General features: G+C 48.5%; 1 protein-coding gene across 1 annotated transcript; it reads left to right on the forward strand.

The window, feature by feature from the left end:
* The first annotated feature begins 18,618 nt into the window (after positions 1-18,618).
* On the forward strand, positions 18,619-19,978 carry LOC119269462 (uncharacterized protein At5g39865-like). The gene has a single exon (XM_037551294.1). The coding sequence runs from the start codon at positions 18,854-18,856 to the stop codon at positions 19,598-19,600; it is 747 nt and encodes a 248-aa protein (XP_037407191.1). The 5' UTR covers positions 18,619-18,853; the 3' UTR covers positions 19,601-19,978.
* The last annotated feature ends 1,792 nt before the right edge of the window (positions 19,979-21,770 follow it).

Genomic DNA, 21,770 nt, shown 5'->3' on the forward strand with positions numbered 1-21,770 from the left:
TATGGCAGAAGTTAATCCGCCAGATCAGGACGCTCACAACGCGGAGATTGCAAAGGTAAAGGAACAAATCACCCAGGCCAAAACGGATCTGGCGGCTGAGGACACCAGGATGGCCGCAGAGCGGGCCACTTTAGACGCACAGGCCTACAGGCTTATGTTGGATCAAAGCGCGTCGCATGAAGTCATGAGGAGGAAGCACCAGTCCCGCTTACCTCCGGTTTTCGAGGCCAGAGACCTCTTCAACACTCCAGGACCAAGAGCCAGTAATCCGCTGGAGGGGAACCGGGCAGAAGCCCCTGGGACCGGTGCACTGGTTCAGCCCCGTCAGATGGACCCGCCTCGTCAAAACACCGTTATACCTCGGGATGCTTTGACGCCTTCGGGTCACTACTCCGACCCAATGGACAATCTTGTTGCCGCTGCTGCACGACTGGAGGCCATTCCAGTTGAAGGTGACTCGCCGCAAGCAGTAGAGACGCGACAGGTCAAGGAACTTCTGAGGACGGCTTTGGCCCAACAGGAGGTGTACTCGTACAGCCGCGACCGAATCCACTCGACCCCTCGTCCAAGCCGGAGCTATAGCATACATATGGATGAACCAGCAGTATCGAGTAATGAACGACGTGGAGCACCCCGTGGTAACAACCCGACGGGTGGTGCTGATGACGCTCAGGAAGTGGTGAACCGGGCCCGAGCGCGTAGGGAGGCCGAGTTAGCCGCACAGCATCAGGCTCGATAGCTCACGCCGTTTCGTCCAACCATTTCAATCGAACCTGGTGTTACTTCTAGTTCTTTGGGGGTGCCTTGCCTCGTCCCCGCTTTACGCAACGTGCACTTGCCCAAGGATTTCAAAGGCCCACGCAAGATACCAAATTATACGGCGGATCAACCACCAGAGACATGGGTAGAGAGCTATGAGATGGCCATGGAGATGCTTGATGTGGATGACACGGCGTGTGCGAAATACTTCACCATGATGCTCGAAGGAACGGCCCGTACTTGGTTAAAAAGCTTGCCCGCTAATTCTATCAGTTCATGGGCCCAATTACGAGCCCGGTTTATCAACAATTTCAAGGATACCTGTAAACAGCCTATGTCGATAGTGGACTTAGCTGCATGCGTCCAGGAGGAAGGAGAGTCAATGACTCATTGGGTGTGCCGGGTTTCACAAGTGTTGCACTCCTCAGACCGCATCAACGCGGACACCGCAGTATTAACCCTAGAAGGCAACTGCCGGTTTGGGCCCCTGAAGTTGAAATTGGGATGGATGAAGCGTCATTGCACCGACATGGGGACCTTCATGGCCGCTTTGGTAAAATATGTTGATTCTGATAGTACCAAGGATCCCGAATCTGATGATGACAAGACAGGGAAGGGGAAGAAGAACAGCAGCTCCAAAGGTCAGCGGCATCACTGGGCAGGCAATGGCGGAGGAGGCAAGCGTAAAGCGGATGGCAACATGGATTTTGTGGCTAATACCAACGTACAGGACAATGGCCAACGGCGCAAGGGTAGGCCAAAAAATCATAGTGGAGCACCCAACCCCAACCCAAACCGCCTGAACTATCTGCTAAGCCAGCCCTGTCCAAGACATGGGACGAAGGAGGAGCCAGCAAACCACCTTTGGAAGGATTGCTTAATTATGCAGGAGTTCAAGAATTCTAATAATTTCCGGTATGATCACGGATCTGGCAGTGGCTCAGGGTCCGGGCCGGGTTACGGTGGAGGAAGTTCCGGTTCAGGATTTAATGGTAATCCGGGCGGACATAATGGTCAAAATAGTCAGAACAACCAGGGTGGTTACAACCAACAGCAGCAACAGTCAGGTTACCAAAGCAACCCAAAGCAGTTGAGTAAAGGGCATTACCATGTCTTTACCACTAGCTTGGACAAGCAAGACCGGAAGGTTCAGAGGCGGGCAGTCAACTCTGTTGAACCGGCCACACCCCATTATCTACGTTGGTCTGAACAGCCAATCATATGGAGCAGAGAGGATCACCCACTCCAGGTCGATAATCCGGGTCAGTTGGCTCTGGTGGTGGTGCCTCAGGTGGGAGGTTATAAGTTCACCAAGGTGCTCATGGATGGAGGGAGCAGCATTAACATCCTATACTATGAGACCTTCCATCGTATGGGACTTACAGATAAGAATCTCAAACCGTCCAATACAGTATTCCACGGTGTAGTGCCTGGCAGATCAGCATATCCCGTTGGTAAGATAGCTCTTGAAGTGGCCTTTGGGGATGATCATGATTCCAGGTCGAAGACATTAACGTTTGAAGTGGTGAAAATCCAAAGTCCATATCATGCCCTGTTTGGGCGTCCGGCATACGCCAAGTTTATGGCTCGGCCCTGTTATGTGTATTTGCAGCTCAAGATGCCGGGTCACAAGGGGACAATAACGGTTCACGGTAGCCGCAAAATCGCTTTGGAATGCGAGGAAGGAGATGCGGCTTATGCAGAGACGGTTTGTGCCACCGAGGAGTTGAAGTACTAAGACAATGTTGACCCGGCGGACATGACTCCGTTGAAGAAGCCAACTACAGAGCATGATCCGGCCCTGAAGTTCAAATCGGCGGCAGAAACTAAGCTTGTTGACTTCGTACCTGGCGATTCGTCCAAGCAGTTCAGCATTAGTGCCAACTTGGATCTGAAATAGGAAAGCGCGCTCATCGAGTTCATCCGTGAGAATCGGGACATTTTTGCATGGAAGCCCTTTGACATGCCAGGTGTACCGAGGCAACTCGCTGAGCACACACTTAATGTGGATCCTAAATACAAACCGGTGAAACAGTTCCTCCGCCGGTTTAACAAAGAAAGACGCAAGGCGATTGGAGAAGAGGTAGCCAGGCTCTTAGCAGCTAGTTTTATTGTTGAAGTTTTCCACCCTAAGTGGCTTGCCAATCCGGTGCTAGTCCTTAAGAAAAACGGCACCTGGCGTATGTGTGTGGATTACACAGATCTTAATAAATCTTGTCTAGCGGATCCTTTTTCCCTCCCGTATTGATCAAATCGTTGATGCTATGGCGGGTTGTGAGCGTTTAAGTTTTCTGGATGCATATTCTGGCTATCATCAGATCAAAATGGCAGTTAAGGACCAGGAGAAGACGGCATTCATAAATCCCTTTGGAGCCTTCTACTATGTGTCTATGCCCTTTGGGCTCAAAAGTGTCCAGGCAACTTATCAACGGTGTGTACAAAATTGTCTTCACAGGCAGATTGGCCGTAATGTACATGCTTACGTGGATGATATCGTGGTTAAATCCAGGGAGAAGGAGACTCTGGTTGATGATTTGAAGGAAACCTTTGATAACCTAAGGACATACAAGATGATGCTTAATTCGGACAAGTGTGTCTTTGGTGTACCGGCGGGCAAGTTATTGGGTTTTCTGGTGTCCAACAGGGGAATTGAGGCTAATCCGGAGAAGATCACAGCCATCACCTCCCTGGCTAAACCGAAGTGCATCAATGATGTTCAACGCCTGGCAGGCCGGATTGCCGCGTTAAGCCGGTTTATCAGCCACCTTGGTGAGAAGGCGATCTCTTTGTATCAAATGTTGAAGAAGACGGATCAATTCGTCTAGAGTTCTGCTGCTGATGAGGCATTTGAGGGCTTAAAGCGGCAATTGGCCAAACCGCCTGTGCTCGCCGCTCCCATTGACAAGGAGCCGTTACTACTATATGTTGCTGCTAATGCTCGTACGGTCAGCGTGGCTATTGTGGTGGAACGAAAGGAGGCAGGTAAGGAGCATCCGGTTCAACGTCCGGTCTATTATATCAGCGAGGTACTCATTGAGTCCAAGCAAAGGTATCCGCATGTGCAGAAGCTGGTGTACGGAGTTTTTATGGCAAGCCGGAAGCTTAAGCAATACTTCCAAGGGCACCCAATTATGGTGGTCAGTTCTGCTCCTGTGGGAGATATCATCCAGAACCGGGAAGCAACTGGCCAGATTGCAAAGTGTGCTATAGAGCTGGGGCCGTACGGTTTGAAATATGTGCCTCGGACAGCGATTAAGTCTCAAGCACTTGTTGATTTCATCAATGATTGGACGGAGATGCAAGCACCTGAAGAAAAGCTGGATCATACGTATTGGACCATCCATTTTGACGGATCCAGGCAGTTGGAAGGCTCGGGGGCTGGAGTCGTATTAACTTCCCCATGAGGTGATAAGTTTTGTTATGTTCTCCGTTTAATGTTCCCTTATACTAACAATGCAGCTGAGTATGAAGCCTTGCTCCATGGTCTTCGGATGGCTAAGGAGATGAATCTAAGTCAAGTTAAGTGCTTCGGTGATTCGGACCTTGTGGCTCAGCAAGTGTCTGGCACTTGGGACTCCAAGGACCCACTCATGGCAGCATATCGTCATGAGGTGGATATTGTTGCAGGTTATTTCAGAGGCTATAAGGTGGACCACGTGGACCGGCAGAAAAATGAAGCGGCGGACGCTTTAAGCCGGCTGGGCTCTCAGTGCAAACCGGTCCCACCCAATGTTTTTCTGGATGTGCTGCACAACCCGTCGGTGAAGATCCCTGGTGAAGAGGATTTGGCCATTCCTGATCGGGAGGCTCAATTGGTGGCAGTTCTTCATGTTATTCCGGATTGGACGCTTCCTTATCTGGCGTACAAGAACCGGGGCGAGTTGCCAGAAGATGAGATTCTGGCCCGGCAGATAATCCGGCGATCCAAGTCCATGGCTGTCATCAACAATGAGTTGCATCATTGCAGTGTATCAGGAGCTTTTCAACGTTACGTGTCTCTTGAAGAAGGCCGTGAAATTTTGAGGGAGATCCGCGAAGGAGATTGTGGTCACCACGCTGGTTCAAAGCCTCTGGTGGCTAAAGCGTTTCGCCATGGTTTCTATTGGTTAACTGCTCATGCTGATGCGAAGGATCTGGTCAGACGATGTGATGGTTGCCAAAGGTTTTCAAGACGTGCTCATGTACCGGCTCAAGAATTGAGGATGATTCCAATTACTTGGCCGTTTGCGACTTGGGGGCTGGATATGGTTGGGCCTTTCAAAAGGTCCAAAGATAAGAAGACCCACCTCCTGGTGGCGGTGGACAAGTTTACAAAGTGAGTGGAGGCAGAACCTATTAGCAAGTGTGATGCGGCCACGGCGGTTCAGTTCATCAAAAAGGTGATTTTCCGGTTTGGCTTTCCGCACAGTATTATCACAGATAATGGTACCAATTTATCCAAAGGTGCTATGAAGGAGTTCTGCGAACGGGAGCACATCTGGCTCGACGTTTCATCAGTGGCACATCCACAGTCCAATGGTCAAGCAGAAAGAGCTAATCAAGAGATCTTGAGAGGCATCAAGCCCCAGCTCATGGTTCCTTTGCAGAGAACGCCGGGTTGTTGGGTAGAAGAATTACCATCTGTGTTATGGAGCATCAATACAACACCCAACAGATCAACAGGATACACACCGTTCTTCATGGTTTATGGAGCGGAAGCGGTTCTCCCCAGTGATATCCGTCATGATTCACCTTGTGTCACGGCTTATATTGAAGCGGACAATGAGACAGCACGGCAAGATGCTTTGAACCGGTTGGATGAAGAGCGTGACATCGCAGCCACCCGATCAGCGATTTACCAGCAGGATCTTCGTCGTTATCACAGTCGCCGAGTCAGAACCAGAGCCTTCCAGGAAGGAGATTTGGTGCTTCGGCTCATCCAAGATCAGACTGATATGCATAAGCTATCCCCACCTTGGGAGGGGCCTTTCGTGGTCAGCAAGAATCTACACAATGGGTCGTACTATCTGATCGATATTCGAGAGCATAAGGACTCACGTACATCAGAGGAAGAGACTAACAGGCCACGGAATATAGCTCATCTTCGGCCTTACTATACCTGAGCCATTGGCTATGCTTATGTACATACAATGTATATATATGATTAAGTATAAAAAAACCGGAACCTCAGCTAAAGCGGGGTATCTGTTCTTTTACATCATGAGAGGTTACACGGAGTTGCTCTAAAGCGGCCTCCGGTTTACCCCTTGAGTTCACTTTGCTAAAAGCATCGTGTTATATCACTTGGAGGATTGGTCGTGTCCGAACCAATACCATGCCTCTTGATAGGCGAAAACCACCAAATCACTTGGGGACTTGGTCATGTCTGAACCAGTCATGCCTCTTGATCGGCCTAAGGCCACAGAATCACTTGGGGGCTTGGTCGAACCCGAACCATGACCACGCCATTTGGTCGGCATAAATGCCACAAGAATCACTTGGGGACCTGGCTAACTAGAACCATAGTTACACCTAACGGGAGCTTGGTTGTGTTTGGCCATGGTTACGCCATTTGATCAGCTTAAATAAATCTTTTTTGGCAAACATTTTTGTCGTTGCTTTTGCTTCATACTTTTCTTTGAAGGTTTTTTTTTGCTTTTTATTGTGTTCTTTAAAACCGACAAAGTTTTTTAAACAATCAATTGACGGAACACAGTTCACGTCAATCCGGAGACTATTTGTCCGGTTTGATCCTTGTTGTTAACATCCTCTTATGGAGTAACACGGTGTTCATTATAACCTGGCACGGTTTACATGGTAACCAGTGTCATATACATATACAGGAGTTGTTGTTTCCTCCAAACAGTGTGGGTTTGCAAAAGCTCCGCTTCAAGGTTGGCCAAACCACCTTCACACTCAATGGTGGCAGGTATTATGTATCTCAATTTTTTTGATCATATACTTAAAATTTTATTTGGGATGTTTTGACTTTATATATACAAACATCATATTCCGCCTGACGGTACAACCGCGGTGGCATTTAACGAATTTCTTATTTCAGAAAGTATTTTGGAAAGTTCATTCCCACAGGAAGAACAAGTTATGCGCGAAGGCATATCAATATCAAAGGTATCAGCTAGCCTATTACAAGGCAACATGGTGCCCATAATAACATAATTGTTTTTCACAAAGGAGAGACAGTTTTAAAACCGGCTTCCGGTTTAAGCTTGGCCACCAGCCTGGCCTGATGGTTGTGGGTCATCCTGCACCGCTTCAGCTTCCGTTTCTCTACCCAGTGGCTGAAAATCCACAGTTGTCCAGTTAATTCCCATCAATGCTTGAAAAACAGCTTTGTCATGGATTAGCAAAGACGGGTCAATATCGGGAGCGTAAGTATGCTTACGGATTGGAGGGATCAGGTTTTCCGATTCATGGATTGGTGCAGCTATTCGCTTGTTCTGGCTGTCATATTGGGCTTGATAATGAGACAAATCTGCTTCCTCAGCCAGTTGACAAGCTAGCGGACGTACCTCCCGGTTTATGGCTCGTGGATCCGCTTCACCAAATTCTGACCCGTCTTCTTTCAAACTGGGATAACCCTGAGCCGCTTCAATAGGATCAAAATCCGGCACCCAGGCTTTTGCCCGGATTAAAGCATTGATTGCACCGGTTTGAGCAGCAGATTTCTTCAGCTCTTCAACCCAGGCAGGAAGCACTGACAGTTTCATCAAAGTATCTTGAATCAGAGTGGGCGCCGGTTTGTTATGAGACGCGGTACAGATGATCCGCTGGGCACCAGTATACAATTGTTCAACCAAGGTATAGGCGGCTTTCAATTTCTTCCGCACATCTGATCCCAAGTGACCAATGCGTGTCCCTGAAATACCATAAAAGATTAATAAACCGGCGACTCTATAAGAAGGCAGAACCAATTCAGAAGGCAAGCTGGCTTACCAAAGATAGCAGTGGTCATGGCATGAACGTGCTGCTTTATGCTGGTCAGTTCATCCGTCACTGGTTTCAGTGCAGCCTCAGCATCCTCTGCTCGTTTGATCAAAGCAGACTTTTCAGTGGCCCAATCCGCCCGTTTCTTCTTGAAGTTCTCCTTAAGTTGTTCCATGGCGCTTAAGGCACTAGCCAATTCCTCTTTTGCCTTGGAGGTTTCAGCCTGTTGGGTTTTCAGGTTTTCTCGCAGATCGATGACTTGGATTTCTTTCGCCTTCAGCTCCGCCTGCAGGCATACAGATATATGTTTCAACAAATCGGTAGAAGGATTCAAGTACCAACCACATAACAAGTTATGCGCTTGGCACTTGGGGGCTAATGCATATTCGATCTTCATCTTTCAATTGTTTACAAAGTCCCAAGCTCAATACAAGTATTCAACTTGGCACTTGGGGGCTAATGGCTATTTGATCATATGTATTCTGATGCGGCAGTTTCAATTACTTAAAGTACCGGTTTAACTACGCTAAGTTGAACCGGCCCTTGGGGGCTACATCAGCAAATTTCAAAGCATCAAGATTTATATTATTAAGTCCCGGTTTGAAAGAATAGTTCAAACCGGCCCTTGGGGGCTAGGAGAGTCAGCAAGAATAAAAGCATACAAGCAGGAAGGAGCATATGGAAGTTACCTCATATTTATCTTTCATCATATTAACTAGACCGGCTTCGTAGTCACGGCTGGTATATAGTCGGTTCAGATAGCCGCAATGGATATCTTGGGCGTTCAGAGCAGAGTAAGCCGTTAGATCAGTGTTCCACGTGCCTTTGCCAAAAGCAGCAAATTCTTCCTTGGCAGAATGTTTGGATAAAGCGGCAGGATTGCTTGGTTCAGCATGACCAGTGCCAGTAATGACAACCTCATCATCCTTGGTACCGCCGGTTTGCACTGGAGCTGTTGGCTTCTCAGTAGATTTTGCTGGACCGGTGGAGCTTTCAATCCGGATGGAACCTGTGGGCTGTTGGATAGGGCCTGAGGTATCAACAGGTCTCTCTTCAGCAATAAGATCATCATCTAGCTGCGGTGGATTGTTGGGAATATCCTCAGAGATAGCCGCTTCAGGAATGACATCTTCTTCGGCCGCTTTGTCCAGGCGGGCCTTCTTGCTTGGCCTAGGTTTGGCCCTGAGAAGAGTAACCAAATTAAATACAACATGTGTTCTAAGGCAATGTACTGCAAACATCACAATAAATATGGCTTACCCAAGCACCATTTTGAGCGGCGGGAGCTGAGTGGCCGATGACTCGCCAGAAGATGAGTGGGAAATAACCTGGTAATCGGAGTCAGACGGATTAAGAGGTTGACGAAAGCAGCCCGCTTTAGGACAAGCACCGATAGGCGAGTTAGAGACCTCGAAATGACGTTTCCGAACCGGACTGTTCGGTAAACCGGCGGAGGTAACTACCTGACCGCTGTGCCGGGTGGTGCGGCGAGCCTCGTGTTGTTGAGTCTTCATAAGAAGTTTAGGATCCAAATAAGCAAGAGGATGAGAAATTTTAACTTTCCGGTTTGCCTGACGGATTTTTTGTGAAGGCAAAGTTTCTGAATCGGAAGAGAGAATAATTACCTCTGCAACATCCGCGTGGCTGGCTTCGGCATCATCGTGACAAATATCATCATCAATAAGACGCATGAAAAATAAACCAAGTGAGTCAAGCTCTACCTCAAAGTCCGGATTATCCACCTCATCATCAGTGGCCGGATTAGAAGATGCAGTGGTTCTTTTCCTGTGGGCAGTCTTCTTCACAGCTTTAGTTTTTTGCCGGATTGCTCTTTCCGGTTTGTCTGCCTTCTCTGGTTTCTCCTGCGGTAGCTTTTTGCTCCAAAACGGATCATCGCCCTGATTATACAGGCACTGATATTACAAACAATCCAGACATGTCAATAACAGATTCAGAAAAGAGAAAAATCAAAGTCTTACAGCTGGCGGTTTGTTGGTGGCACAGAAGGAAAGCAGGCCGGTTCTAGCGCAGATGTGCTCCGGTTCATTCAGTATCTTATGCACAGCCTCTGTGATTTCTTCACCGGAGAGCTGGAGTCTTGAATGTCGCAGTGGGTCATCCACACTATCAGTATATTTGCACATCAAACCGGAGTGCTGACTAAGGGGCAGTATGCTCCATGATATCCAACAGCGAGCAAGGTCAACCCCTGTTAAACCGTTGGCCATAAAGGCTCTGAGCTTTGACAGCTGAGGAGCATATTTGCTTCTCTCCTGGGCAGTCAATCGTTGAGGAAAAGGATGGGTATTGCTGAGCCGCTCCGGACGAAAGCCAGGCAAGGGATTCTCACCAGCAGGGGAGGTGTCTTTGCAGTAGAACCATGTCTGATTCCACTCCTTGGGGTGACTGTGCAGCTTGGCGTGAGGGTATGTGACCTCTTTCCTTTTTTGAATCGCCATGCCACCCAACTCCGTATTAGAGCCATCAGTAAACTCAGTACGGCGGTTTAGATGGAAAAGACCTCTAAATAATTCCACTGTGGGCTCCTCTTGAAAGAACACCTCACAGAGCACTTGGAAGTGGCACATATTTGTAACAGAGTTGGGGCCAGTGTCTTGCGGATGGAGTTGGAAATCAGTTAGAACATCCCGGTAGAATTTAGAACCGGGCGGTTTAAAACCCCGGGCTAAGTGGTCTACGAAGACAACAACCTCTCCTTCTCGAGGTGTGTGTGGGGGGGCATTCTTTGCCAGGAGCCCTCCAATGGATGGTATCTTTGCTGCCCAAGGTGCCAATCAGGACTAAATCATCCAGTTGATCCTCTATGACGCGAGAAGGGACCCAATTGCACTCATACACTTGCTTGGCCATGATGGAATCTACAAGGTAGAAGATCTCGGTTCAAAAATGCATTTGATCAAGATACGTTGGTATGGACACTGTTAAACTGGAGACAAAGCTATCTGAACCGGAGTTTCATGAAGCAACCAACATCTGGCGGTTCAACAAGGGGACTAATGGTATATACCGGTTCGTAAAAATTTTCTACAAAGTTAAACCGCCTGATCTAAGCATTGAACAGTCAAGACTGCGGATGAGTAAGTACACAAAAACAGATTTCACAAGATTATACTACAGCTTTGGATGTGGAACATGTTTATAAAGGAGATAAATATTCAAGGCCCTAAAGGAGCAGTGCCGAATCAATAAGCGAAGGTACGGATAAGATCTATGGTCTTAATATGCGAAAGTGAAAACGGAGGATAAAAACTACTGCTACACAGAGCGAAGATACACAGACTCATCTAAGGATCTATCATATGAACAAGAAGCAAGCCATGAACAGTCGAGAACATGGAAACCCTAGAACAGATCTATGATGAAAGGGATAGAAGACTTACCGGAGCTGAGGAAGAAGCAGAAGGTCGCCGCGGTGCTCTGGTGTGCTCAGGGTGATGCAGCGGCCAAAGTTGGTGCAGAGGTCGGCGACGGCAGCGGAGCTCCGAAGACTGGGTGACGCGAGGAAGAAGAAGCAGAAGGGCAAGCAGGGGAAAAAGAAATGACCCTTCGGTCCTATTTATAAAGCAAGGGACATGGGTCAGGCGCGAAAATCAAGGAGCTGCAAGTTTGGAAACAGAGCTGTCGCCTCGACTATCGCAGATCTATTAAACAAGAAGGTATCACGGATAGTTTCTTTATGATAGATGACGTCACGCTGATTTACAGCAATCAGAGAAGATGACATCACGGCGGTTCACCAAACTACAAGAAGACGTTGATGATGAAGTTTTGCTAAGGATTGACATGAACCTGTTCAAATCAATCTGGGGCCTAATGTTGGGGATATTACTACTGGGCGTAAACCGGCCTATCTGGGCCGGATTAACTTCGTCAGTAGTTAAGCATGTTAAAGCCCATGAAGATAGATGAGGGCTCAAGACCCATAATCGGCTGAGAGCCTGTAGCCGTAAACCGGCGTCAATATGTAACTTGTATTGTAAGTAAGGAATAAGTAGAGATCAAACTGGACACATCTATGAGCCGGTGTTGGGACTCTGTAAACCGACGGGCGTCACCCATGTATATAAGGGGATGACCTGGCGGCGGTTCAAGGACAACAGACAACAACTCGAGACATAGGCGAAGCTTATTTGCTCCCTAGTCATCGAAACACCCATCAATTCCATCACAACTAGACGTAGGCTTTTACCTTCCTTGAAGAGGCTGAACTAGTATAAACTCTCTTGTGTCCTTGTGTCCGCTTTAACCCCTTCAAGCTAACCTGTAGCGATGGCTCCATGACTAAGTCCTTTCTCTAGGACATCTGCCGTGACAAAACCACGACAACCACCGTATTGCAATCACTTGCACGACATCAAAAAATACTCCACGACAAACCATAGATGTAGATCTTTTGATTACCTCGGCAGGGCAAGACGGAGCTGAGTGCATGTCCATCCACTTTCCAAAGTTTTGAGGCCCCCCAAACACGCTGTAGTCTATAGCATGCTTGGCCATCAGCTGGAAAGAACAAAAAAAGAAAAAAAAAGAAAAAAAAAACTAGGACGTAAGAGAGAGAATGTAAGTTTAAGCACGAATGAAAAGAGTTGCCATGTGGAATGAGACATGGATACAGTACTCAAACAGCCATGGATAACAAAGGTAGTCATCTCTTATGACCCACAGACGGTTGCCTCATGCCAATTTCTAGGCATGCCGTGTGGGCAAAGAAACCAGAACTAACCTGCAGTTTTCCATATGTGGTGTCAGTAGCCTTGTCTGCGGCAAGCACAGCCTTGACAGCGTTGATAGTCCACGCAGAAACAACAAACTTGTGCGCAGGCGGCGGGCCTCCTGTCCCAGTGAAATCCACGGTGGACAGGTCAAGACAGTCGACGTACATGAGCTGATGCAAAACAATTTTAAAAAGAAATAAATATCAGTTGCCATCATGGGTACTGTGTGGAGGAACACAGGATAATATATGTTCCCATGATAATCAAGTCGAGGTGCATGAAAGAATAGAAGAAAAAGAAGAAGATGCCATCTACATGTGCCATCTTGATATGATGGCAGTTGCCATCATAGTGTGATGACAGTTGCCATACTAATATGATGGGAATTACCATATTGGCATTATGCCAGTTGCCATATTGTCATTATGGCAGTTGCCATCTTGATATGATCAGGTTGCCATCTTGTTATGATCAGGTTGCCATGAATGAATAAAAGTGTGTTAAAAAACAGTGTTCACAGAAAGAACTGGTAAAAAAATACCATTTAATGCAGTCGACAACCCTTTTGGTACATCTTGCTTGAGAATGCATCATGCAGGAAGTTGGCAATAAACTTACACCAATTCATGTTCTTCACATTTCCCAGATCCGCCTGCACCACACAAAATTTCAGGACAAAAAAAGGTTGCTGCATCAGAAATCAAATGGAAAAAAACATCGGAAAACGCTGGCAGTCACTAACTTTACACATGACATCGGAGCCAAAAAGATCAAAGAAAAATAAAGTAGTAAAGATGGATCATTCACCAGGATGGGGAAGCATTTGTTGCTTGGGCGAAGAGAGGTGGTCGGTGCGAAAACAGCTGAGATGAGGTACATGAGTAGCTTCATCTTGAAAACATCTCCATGCGTCGTCATGGCCTGCAGCGAATCTGCCACTGCAGACGTGTTCGGCATGGATTCAGACCCAGGAAACAAACGGGGGAACAACGCTTCCTCGATCTCATTGTTGACCTCGTACGGGACTTTCATATGTCCACGAGGCACACCCAAAGTGCAGAACACGGATTCCTCGTTCAACGATAGTCTTCCACGTCTCGGAATCACGAATTCCCTGGAGGCGGGGTTGTAGATCTCACCAAGCCAGTCGCATACAGGGTTGACAAGGTTCATGCACCGGACATCCATCATAGACTGCATACCCATATCAGCAGCAGCCCCCTTCTGATCGTCGGTGAATTTGTCAGTCAACGCAGTCAGTCGTTTTTGGGAGGCTCTGTTGCGAATACGTTTCTTCTTCTGCAAAAAACAGACAAAAAGTGATCAGTTGTTGCCATGTTTTTGCAAAAAGTGATCAGCTGTTGCCATGTTTTGCAATGTCATGAAATTTTAGTTCGTGTCAGACGACTGCAAGCTCGAGGTGTCAACCAGTAACATAAATCAGGAGGAAGGGGGATGTGTGAACATTTACCTCATCACCCTCTTTTCTCCGTCCAGTTGCCCGATTACGCTGTGGTGGATCCATGAAATCATCATCATCGTTTTGATGATCGCCACGAGCCATTCTGCTGAGATAGGAACAGACCAAATTGTCATGGTGGAAATGTAAATGCAAGAGGTAAGCAGTTGCCACCTAACAGAAAATGTCAACTAGTGAATGCAGAAAAAATAACATGAACACACACGCACCCCTCCTATGATTGTCGGAAACATAAACGTGGCAAGTAAGCACGTTGGTTGCATTATCAAGTAAAAAAAGTGTACATATGGTAAATGCACTTGAAAACAAAAAATGTTGAAGTTGCCATGTTAGCCCAAGATAGTACGATAGAAAGTCACAGAATCCTCCACATCAGAAAAACTAAGATGTGGCAGCTCACACACTGTCCTAAAAATACACCAATCAAATGCCACTTGTTCAGCGGCATAAATGTGCTAGGGTGAAATTGCCGTGCTGAAATGCAACACATACTACAACAAATCGATGAAACCACATCTAATTCAAGAACCTGAAAATTTGCCACAGTGTGATCAGATATCACAAAGTCGTTGTGGCAAAACAAAAAAAATAAAAAAAATTGCGCCTACAGTACAATGAATTTGCCATATTGTACTGACTGCGGCATGACAACAGACATGATGTGGTCAGCGAAAAACTTGCCACATGCAAAGCATATGTATGGCATCTGACATAATGATATGCAAATTTGGTTGCCACATTATGCAGCCAATTTGCCACACTGTCTTATCTGCAGAATGGCAACAGACAGTGTGCTCACATTCTATTCGTCACATGCATATACTATCCAAGTGGCAACAGGCACACTTGATGTGCATATTAGTTGTCGTCCAGTGTAGTTGGCTCCTGAAACTGCATTGACTACCGATTTTGGCAACTATCACAGTGTGGTAACTATCACAAATCATTCAAAAAAATTAGATGCCACAATGAAAAAGCATGTTTGTGGCTACTATCACAGTAATTCAGCAAATTTAGTTGCCACATGGAAGAGCGTGTGTGTGGCAACTATCATAGTCATTCAATAAAAATAGTTGCCCCATGCGAAAGCTTATATGTGGCAACTAACACAATCATTTCAGTAATTTGTTGCCGCAAAAGGGAAACACGTTTGTGGCAACTATCACATTTGTTCAGGGAGTTAGTTGCCACACAATCATGATAGTTAATGAAACTATCAAGTTCGCTTCATACTACAGTTTCAAAACCCAACTAACTAGATCTAGGGTTCAATGGCAACTACCGCGACTTCAAATTCACCCTCAAAATTCTCCCACGAACTGACTGCAAGCACAAATTCGAACCAATGCGCATCAAACAAAGCGGGAGACACCTGCCCAATCCATAGGCAAGACTAGTGCGTGCCTCCGAACAGGCATAACCACACCGACGATGCCGCCGCCGCGGCCACGACGAAACTGCCCAGTGCCACCAAAAACGGCTAGCAGACGACTTTGGCGCCGGTGAGAACGCCGACGCATCGTCGAATCGCCTGAATCTCTACGAATCTCGATCGAGGAATCGAACAGGGAGGGAAGGGGGAAAATGCAGGAAGAGATTGCGAGAGTTGTAGCGAGCACTACCTTCAACCCGCAGGCGCTCCGGCGAAGCCGCTCCGTTCCGGCGAGCCCCACCGACGGCCGCGAACACCGTCGATTATTCCGCCTCCGCCATCGCCTTCTCCCCTCGCCTTCTCCTCCAATGGTTCGAATTATTTGTCGCAGATATGGATGTATCTAAATGTATTTTAATTCTAAATACATCCATTTCTGCGACGAGTAATTTGAAACGGAGGGAGTAGTACTTAGCATAAAATTTTGCGCAGATTGTCAATGCTGCTAACCGCTGGGTCGAGCAACACGCACGCGGTTCCAGTTCACCTCCTAATTAAGGTAGAGTGGCCAAGACTCAAGGCTGTCCATACAATAATGGTAATATGGTCAAGGCTCGGGTCAGGAAAAGAAACCCGTGTCGATCGAGCGGTACACCTGGGCGAAAATTCCAACTCCGGCCGCCGGAACGAGGCTTTGCTGAGAAAGATGGCAACAGCGCAGCTCCTCCTGGTCGGTCGGTGCCGTCTCGCCTGTAAGGCTGCGGCGAGGTTAGTGATCTTGCGCCGCTGGCTGTCACTCGCTTGGCATTGCTTCGAAGCACAGTTTTGTGACGGGATGCAGGTCCGGTCGGTTGGTTGTTGCCAGGTGACGGTCGTGGACGCAGGGACGGATCATGGTACAAACGGGAATGAAAAGACGGATATGAGCGAGCAGTCGACAGCGAAACTCCGTGGCGAGCTGAAGATATTCTCGCTGGTCCTCCTTCATCGTCGTCTCTAGCAGTACTGCTACTGTAGGTGGGAGAAAAGGCCGGCACGCCATCAGTTGACGCGTCATGCCCATGCCCATGCTTACAGAAAAAGCCAACCGTATGAGTACGTGCCATGCCCTCCTCGAGTACCGGTTGAGTACCCCTGAATAAGCATCCCCGTGGTACACAACGTAATGGCATCGGGACCGTTCAGTCAGTAGGCAAATGCGAGTGTCAATCAATGTTTTAGATTGGTGAAAGTCTTTCTTACCTTTACGCCCGTTATGCTACTCCATGTACTAACTGAAGTTCTGATAACTCTCAAAATATCTGAATACTCTGCCTAAACTCAGTTGAGATCCTTTGATCTTCACGCTCTTCAAGTGGTGTACGGGTCCACTAAGATAAGGTGGCCCACCTGGCAGTGTGGTGGGTTTGGGTTGAATGGGTGGAGGGGAGGGAGAGCTAAGCTCACATGTCTGTCATTAACAGCAGCAGCGGTACATGAAGAAACATAAAGAAGAGGCGACGCAGTGGGGCTGGGCCATGCCTTTCCGCAAATCAGCACGAGCCACCGCGTCCTCTTGCCGTCCTGCCACCGGCCGATTCTCCTCCCACGCACCCACTCTGCGTTTTTTACCTAAACAAATCATTTGCTGTGGCCACTCCTCTGTTGCGGTTAAATCGCACAACTGCTGCCCTGATTGTTATGCGCAATATCTATGGCGTACGGTTAAGTGAGTAAGATCACGTAGTAATAGAGGCCAAACACACGTCTGGAATTCTATAGCTGTCCTTTGCCTTATTTCTTCTTCCTTTTTGTTAATATCTTTTCAACATATTTTACCTTATATATAAATTATATCAAAGACTGATTGTTCTATTGTTTTTGGGTAAAAACACACACACACACACACATTTGGAGTATATTTATGACATGGAGCTGGATCCCACACTGTAAGACCGATGGTACGAGCAGGTGCTCTTGTAACGCTAGTCAAATTGCACTCTAGATGCGTGAAAATAAATTATTCACGCGTGTTCTTCTAATGATCTTCGCTCCTCATAAGGTGGTGTTAATAAAAAATGCACTTTTATAAAAAAGAAATATGGTGTTAGTGACGCAAAATCATCGTAAATCATATCAAAAGATGTGTTTTCCTTTAATTGCTTTAAAGCTTATGACTTCCTAGTTCCAACAAAATAGTGCTAAAGAGGATTAAAACTAATACTACCTCGGTTCAGAATTACTTGTCGCTCGAAAGAGTGTATCTACAGGAGTACAAATTATGATTAGAATGTGATTTTGCTCATAGCACCAATCTCTTACCAAAATGGAGAATTTAGCCTCCGGCCCATAATATAAGATTGTATTCAAGCTATGTTAGCTTGAAAAAACGATCTTCTATTGTGGGACGGAGGGAATAAATGGTAATTGTGATGTCCTCAATGCAACTGCACCATCAAACATAACCAAAGCAAGCCTTCACTCGAACCTTTCTACTAGTTATGTGTAGGCATGCATCATACCTAACCGTTGACAAATCGATGCATGATTTTCAGGCTTTTATTTATCAGTAGGGCTCAAATAACACATGGATCGAAAACCTTGGGATTGTCATGTGATGTCCGTAGATTGTTTTATTCTACCATAGAGAAAACAAGTACTCCCTCCATAAACTAATATAAGAGTGTTTAGTATACTAAAATAGTAATCTAAACGCTCTTATATTAATTTACAGAGGGAGTACATAAAAAACCTGCCAGAAAAATTCTCATGGAATGGAATCTAACTTATCAATCATCCACATGCGAACTTCTTCGAGGATCATAATCCTACAAATTTCTATGAAAAATATAAGAGCTCCCTACCATCGAGCACCACTTTTTATTGTTAGCTTTGGTCATAGCCGTTACTCCAAGGGTGATGTATTGCACCAATAATCTGTCAGTTAAACAACTGATGCGTCTCAACACATTTCGAGGAGAAGCATCTAGCTTTGGGTTCTTATGGCATTTCATCCTCACCCTGATGGTTCTTCATACCTTGGCTTAGTTTCGTTGTTGTCTTCATTCCGGACATTGATAGATCACCCGGGCTCAAGTCTATAATGAGCTACAATTGCCCTATTCAGACTCACATAGAACATAAGTTATTACTCCCTCCGTAAACTAATATAAGAGCGTTTAGATTACTACTATTTTAGTTATCTAAACACTCTTATATTAGTTTACAGAGGGAGTACATCACAAAGAAATAATTCAGAAAAAGACAAAGCTGATAATAGATTGGTGTGGTGATTGACTAGAGTAATAATCCAGGAGTATTTTACCTAAGCATCAATAAAAATTCATGCACGAGCGATGTCCATAAAAAACCTCACAACTTCCAAGGGCTAAAACGGAAAAAACAAGTACCCCTCCTTCAAATTCCAAACCTCGCAACCGAAAAAGTGTGAAACCAAAACGAAACGAAACGAAGCTACCCCAGCTAGGGCCACACGCCTCCCTTCCCCCCGCCCCGCTCCCAAACTGAAAACCAAACGAGTCTCCGTCTCGGCATCTCGTCTCTCTCTTCCCCATCTCCGGCCTCCCTCACCCGCCTCCTCCCATGTGGCTGCCCTGGGTCAAGACGCGCTCCTCCTCCCCCACCTCCGCCTCCTCCGCCTCCACCTGCTCCTCCACGGCGCTCGTCGCCGCCTCGCCGCGCCTCTCCTTCAACTCGCCCTCCCTCAAGGACCTCCAGGCCCTCCTCCGCTCCGACCACGCCGCGCCCTCCCCGTCCCCGCCGCAGCCCCCGTGCTCCCCCTCCGCCGCGCGCGTCTTCCACCGCGTCCGCGTCGCCGCCTCGGCCCTTCGCGCGCTCCGCACCCTGCAGGCGCCGCCGCCCGCCGCCGAGGCCGACCGCCGCGTCGTGCTCTACTACACCTCCCTCCACGTCGTCCGGGGCACCTACGAGGACTGCCGCGCCGCGCGCGCCATCCTGCGCGGGCTCCGCGCCTCCGTCGACGAGCGCGACCTCGCCATGGACGCGCGCTACCTCGAGGAGCTCACGGCGCTGCTCCCGCGCGCGCGCCGGATCACGCTCCCGCAGGTCTTCGTCGGCGGCCGCCACCTCGGCGGCGCCGAGGAGCTCCGCCGCCTGCACGAGTCGGGCGAGCTGCGGCGCGTCGTGGCCGGCGCCGCGCCCCTCGCCGCCTGCGCGCGGTGCGGCGGCGAGCGCTACGTGCTGTGCGGCAGCTGCGACGGGAGCCACAAGCGGTACAGCCTCAAGGGCGGCGGCGGGTTCCGCACCTGCGCCGGCTGCAACGAGAACGGCCTCGTCCGGTGCCCGGACTGCTCCCCGCCGGCCGTCTGATCCAGATTCAAAAAGGTTCCAATCCACCGATGACTGGTATTACTCAGTAGTACTGCTAGATTTTAATTTCGTAGCGGGTACCGAAACCGAGATAAGAAATGGGTTCTCTGTGTAGTCTTTACTACTACTGCTACATGATTTAGTGTAACTGGTGTCTGATACAGTACCGTGTGTGATGAATTGGAGTTGCAAGTTTTCAGCATTTCCAAACCAAACACCTCTAGTGGCGCATTATGCTGTGTTGCGTACTTACTTTCTCTTTGCTAAGCTATGCTGGAGGAGATTAAGTCTGAATCTGAAGTTTGTTCGATGACCCTAGTAAATGATTGGTAAATGTTATTACTACTGCTTACTGCTAGTAGTAGAAGTTAAATGTTACTCCTGCTTACTGGTACTAGAAGTTAAGAAAGATTTATCCTGTGAACTGTACTGCAAGGCTAGTGGCATATGCAAGGCATGAGCCATTTGCACTGGTTCTTTTCTTCTTTTCCCTCTTCAAAATGTTCACCGTTGATGATGCAGTTGAAAGGTTGGTGTGTGTGGTTTGCTTGTTTGTTTGCGGAGGGGCACTGGTCAAGTTTCTAAAAAGCTGCCACATGCCATGCCTGAATTTACGACGCTGGGCCGCAGCAGCGGCAGCTAGCTACTTGTGGAGGTCGCCCGGCCTTGCCGAGATCTTACGGCTGCTACGCCGGAAAAGCGGTCTCGCTGGAAAAGCTAGCGTCTCTCTCAGGACACAGGGGAGGCTTTTCTTGGATGCCCCTTTTCTCTCGCCGGGGCCGATAAAATGGAACGGGAGCTCGTGCGGCGTTTTGAATGCCATCTGCTGATTGGTATGGTAAAGTAAAGTGGCCGTTGGATAGGACTAATAAGATCTGATTGGCCTAGTAGCAGTACTTAACTTGAGAGATCATTCATTCATTCATTCATCAATCCGTGAGTGAGAAATTATTTGTAGTAGGCCGGGGTTTCCTTGCCACACGGAGAGCCATGATTAGTGGCGCCACTTTGTGCATGAGTGTGTACAAGCCGGGGATCACGACCGGTGACGCATGATTCTTGTGCAGTCGCGCTCCTCGCCCTGTCGACCGTGAGCTGTCGAAGTTCCGAGCAGATTATGCAGATGCACGAGTGATCATGTGGACGCCGATGAGAGGGCGCAAGGCGGCGAATCGGTCAATTATGTGATGTGACTGCGATGCCCCGTCGCCACTTGGAAGCTGGAGCTGTGCGTGCGCCGGGGAGGAGGAGGACGCCGCACCGGCCGCCGGCGTCGGGTTGCGCATGGACGCATACGCCTGGAGCTGGAGACGTGACGAGGAGGAGGAGGGAGGGCGCACGACCCACGTGGTGGGACGCGGCGATCTCGGCTCGTCCGCAGCCCGGCCGTGGCGGGGCCGGGGCCTCGTGACGGCCTCGTTGCGGCGCCGGGCTCCATCATTGAGCCCAGTGGTCACGTCAGAGCACACACCAGCGGGTGTCGCCCCACCCGTCCCGTCGTGCTGCCCGCCTCGCCTTTTTCACCCCCGGTCTCCCGCTGCCTGCCGATCGGGTGCAGGGTGAAATTCCGGACGCGCCGTTGTTGCGATCGATCTGCTTCCGCTGCTACGCGGTCGCCTTGGGCGTGCGGGACTGGAAAGGCCTCCCGTCGGTGAGGTGCGCCTTGGATTGGAAGGATTTCGCGGCAGTGGTGGTGCACGGACTGCTCGTGCCCTGCCCCTGCTACGGCGGTAGTGGTGGGCCTGGTAGTGGCCTGGCATGGTCGAGGAAGGGATTTACCGGAACCGGCGGCCCTGGGAGTAAACTGCGGCGGACACCTCTCGCAGGCCACGGGTTATTTTTCTTCTGGTGAATTATTCGTGGACGGTCAAACGGTGGCTCCGTCCTGCCTCGTAGAACCTGGGTGAAGCTTCAAGATGTTTCGGTGATTCTTATCATGCAGATGTTTTGGCTAATTGATGCTCACCGAATTCCTGCGATTCCACTTCCCCAATATGTTATGATTGACTTTATCGCTTGGACCTACCTATAACCTAGAGACTCTAGGTCCTTCCCCCTTCCCCCTTCCCCGCAGTGCGCTACTCCGGCGCCGACGTCCACCGCGCCTCCGCGCCCCGGGCCGTGCCACTCCGGCCGTCCCGGCCACCCAGATCTGTTCCCTCCCCCCCCC

This window comes from Triticum dicoccoides, chromosome 3A (assembly GCF_002162155.2).
Source record: "Triticum dicoccoides isolate Atlit2015 ecotype Zavitan chromosome 3A, WEW_v2.0, whole genome shotgun sequence".
In the NCBI taxonomy this organism is placed as follows: Eukaryota; Viridiplantae; Streptophyta; class Magnoliopsida; order Poales; family Poaceae; genus Triticum; species Triticum dicoccoides.

Coding starts and splice junctions, on each gene's coding strand:
- LOC119269462 (XM_037551294.1), top strand. CDS start 18,854: ATGTGGCTGCCCTGGGTCAAGACGCGCTCCTCCTCCCCCACCTCCGCC.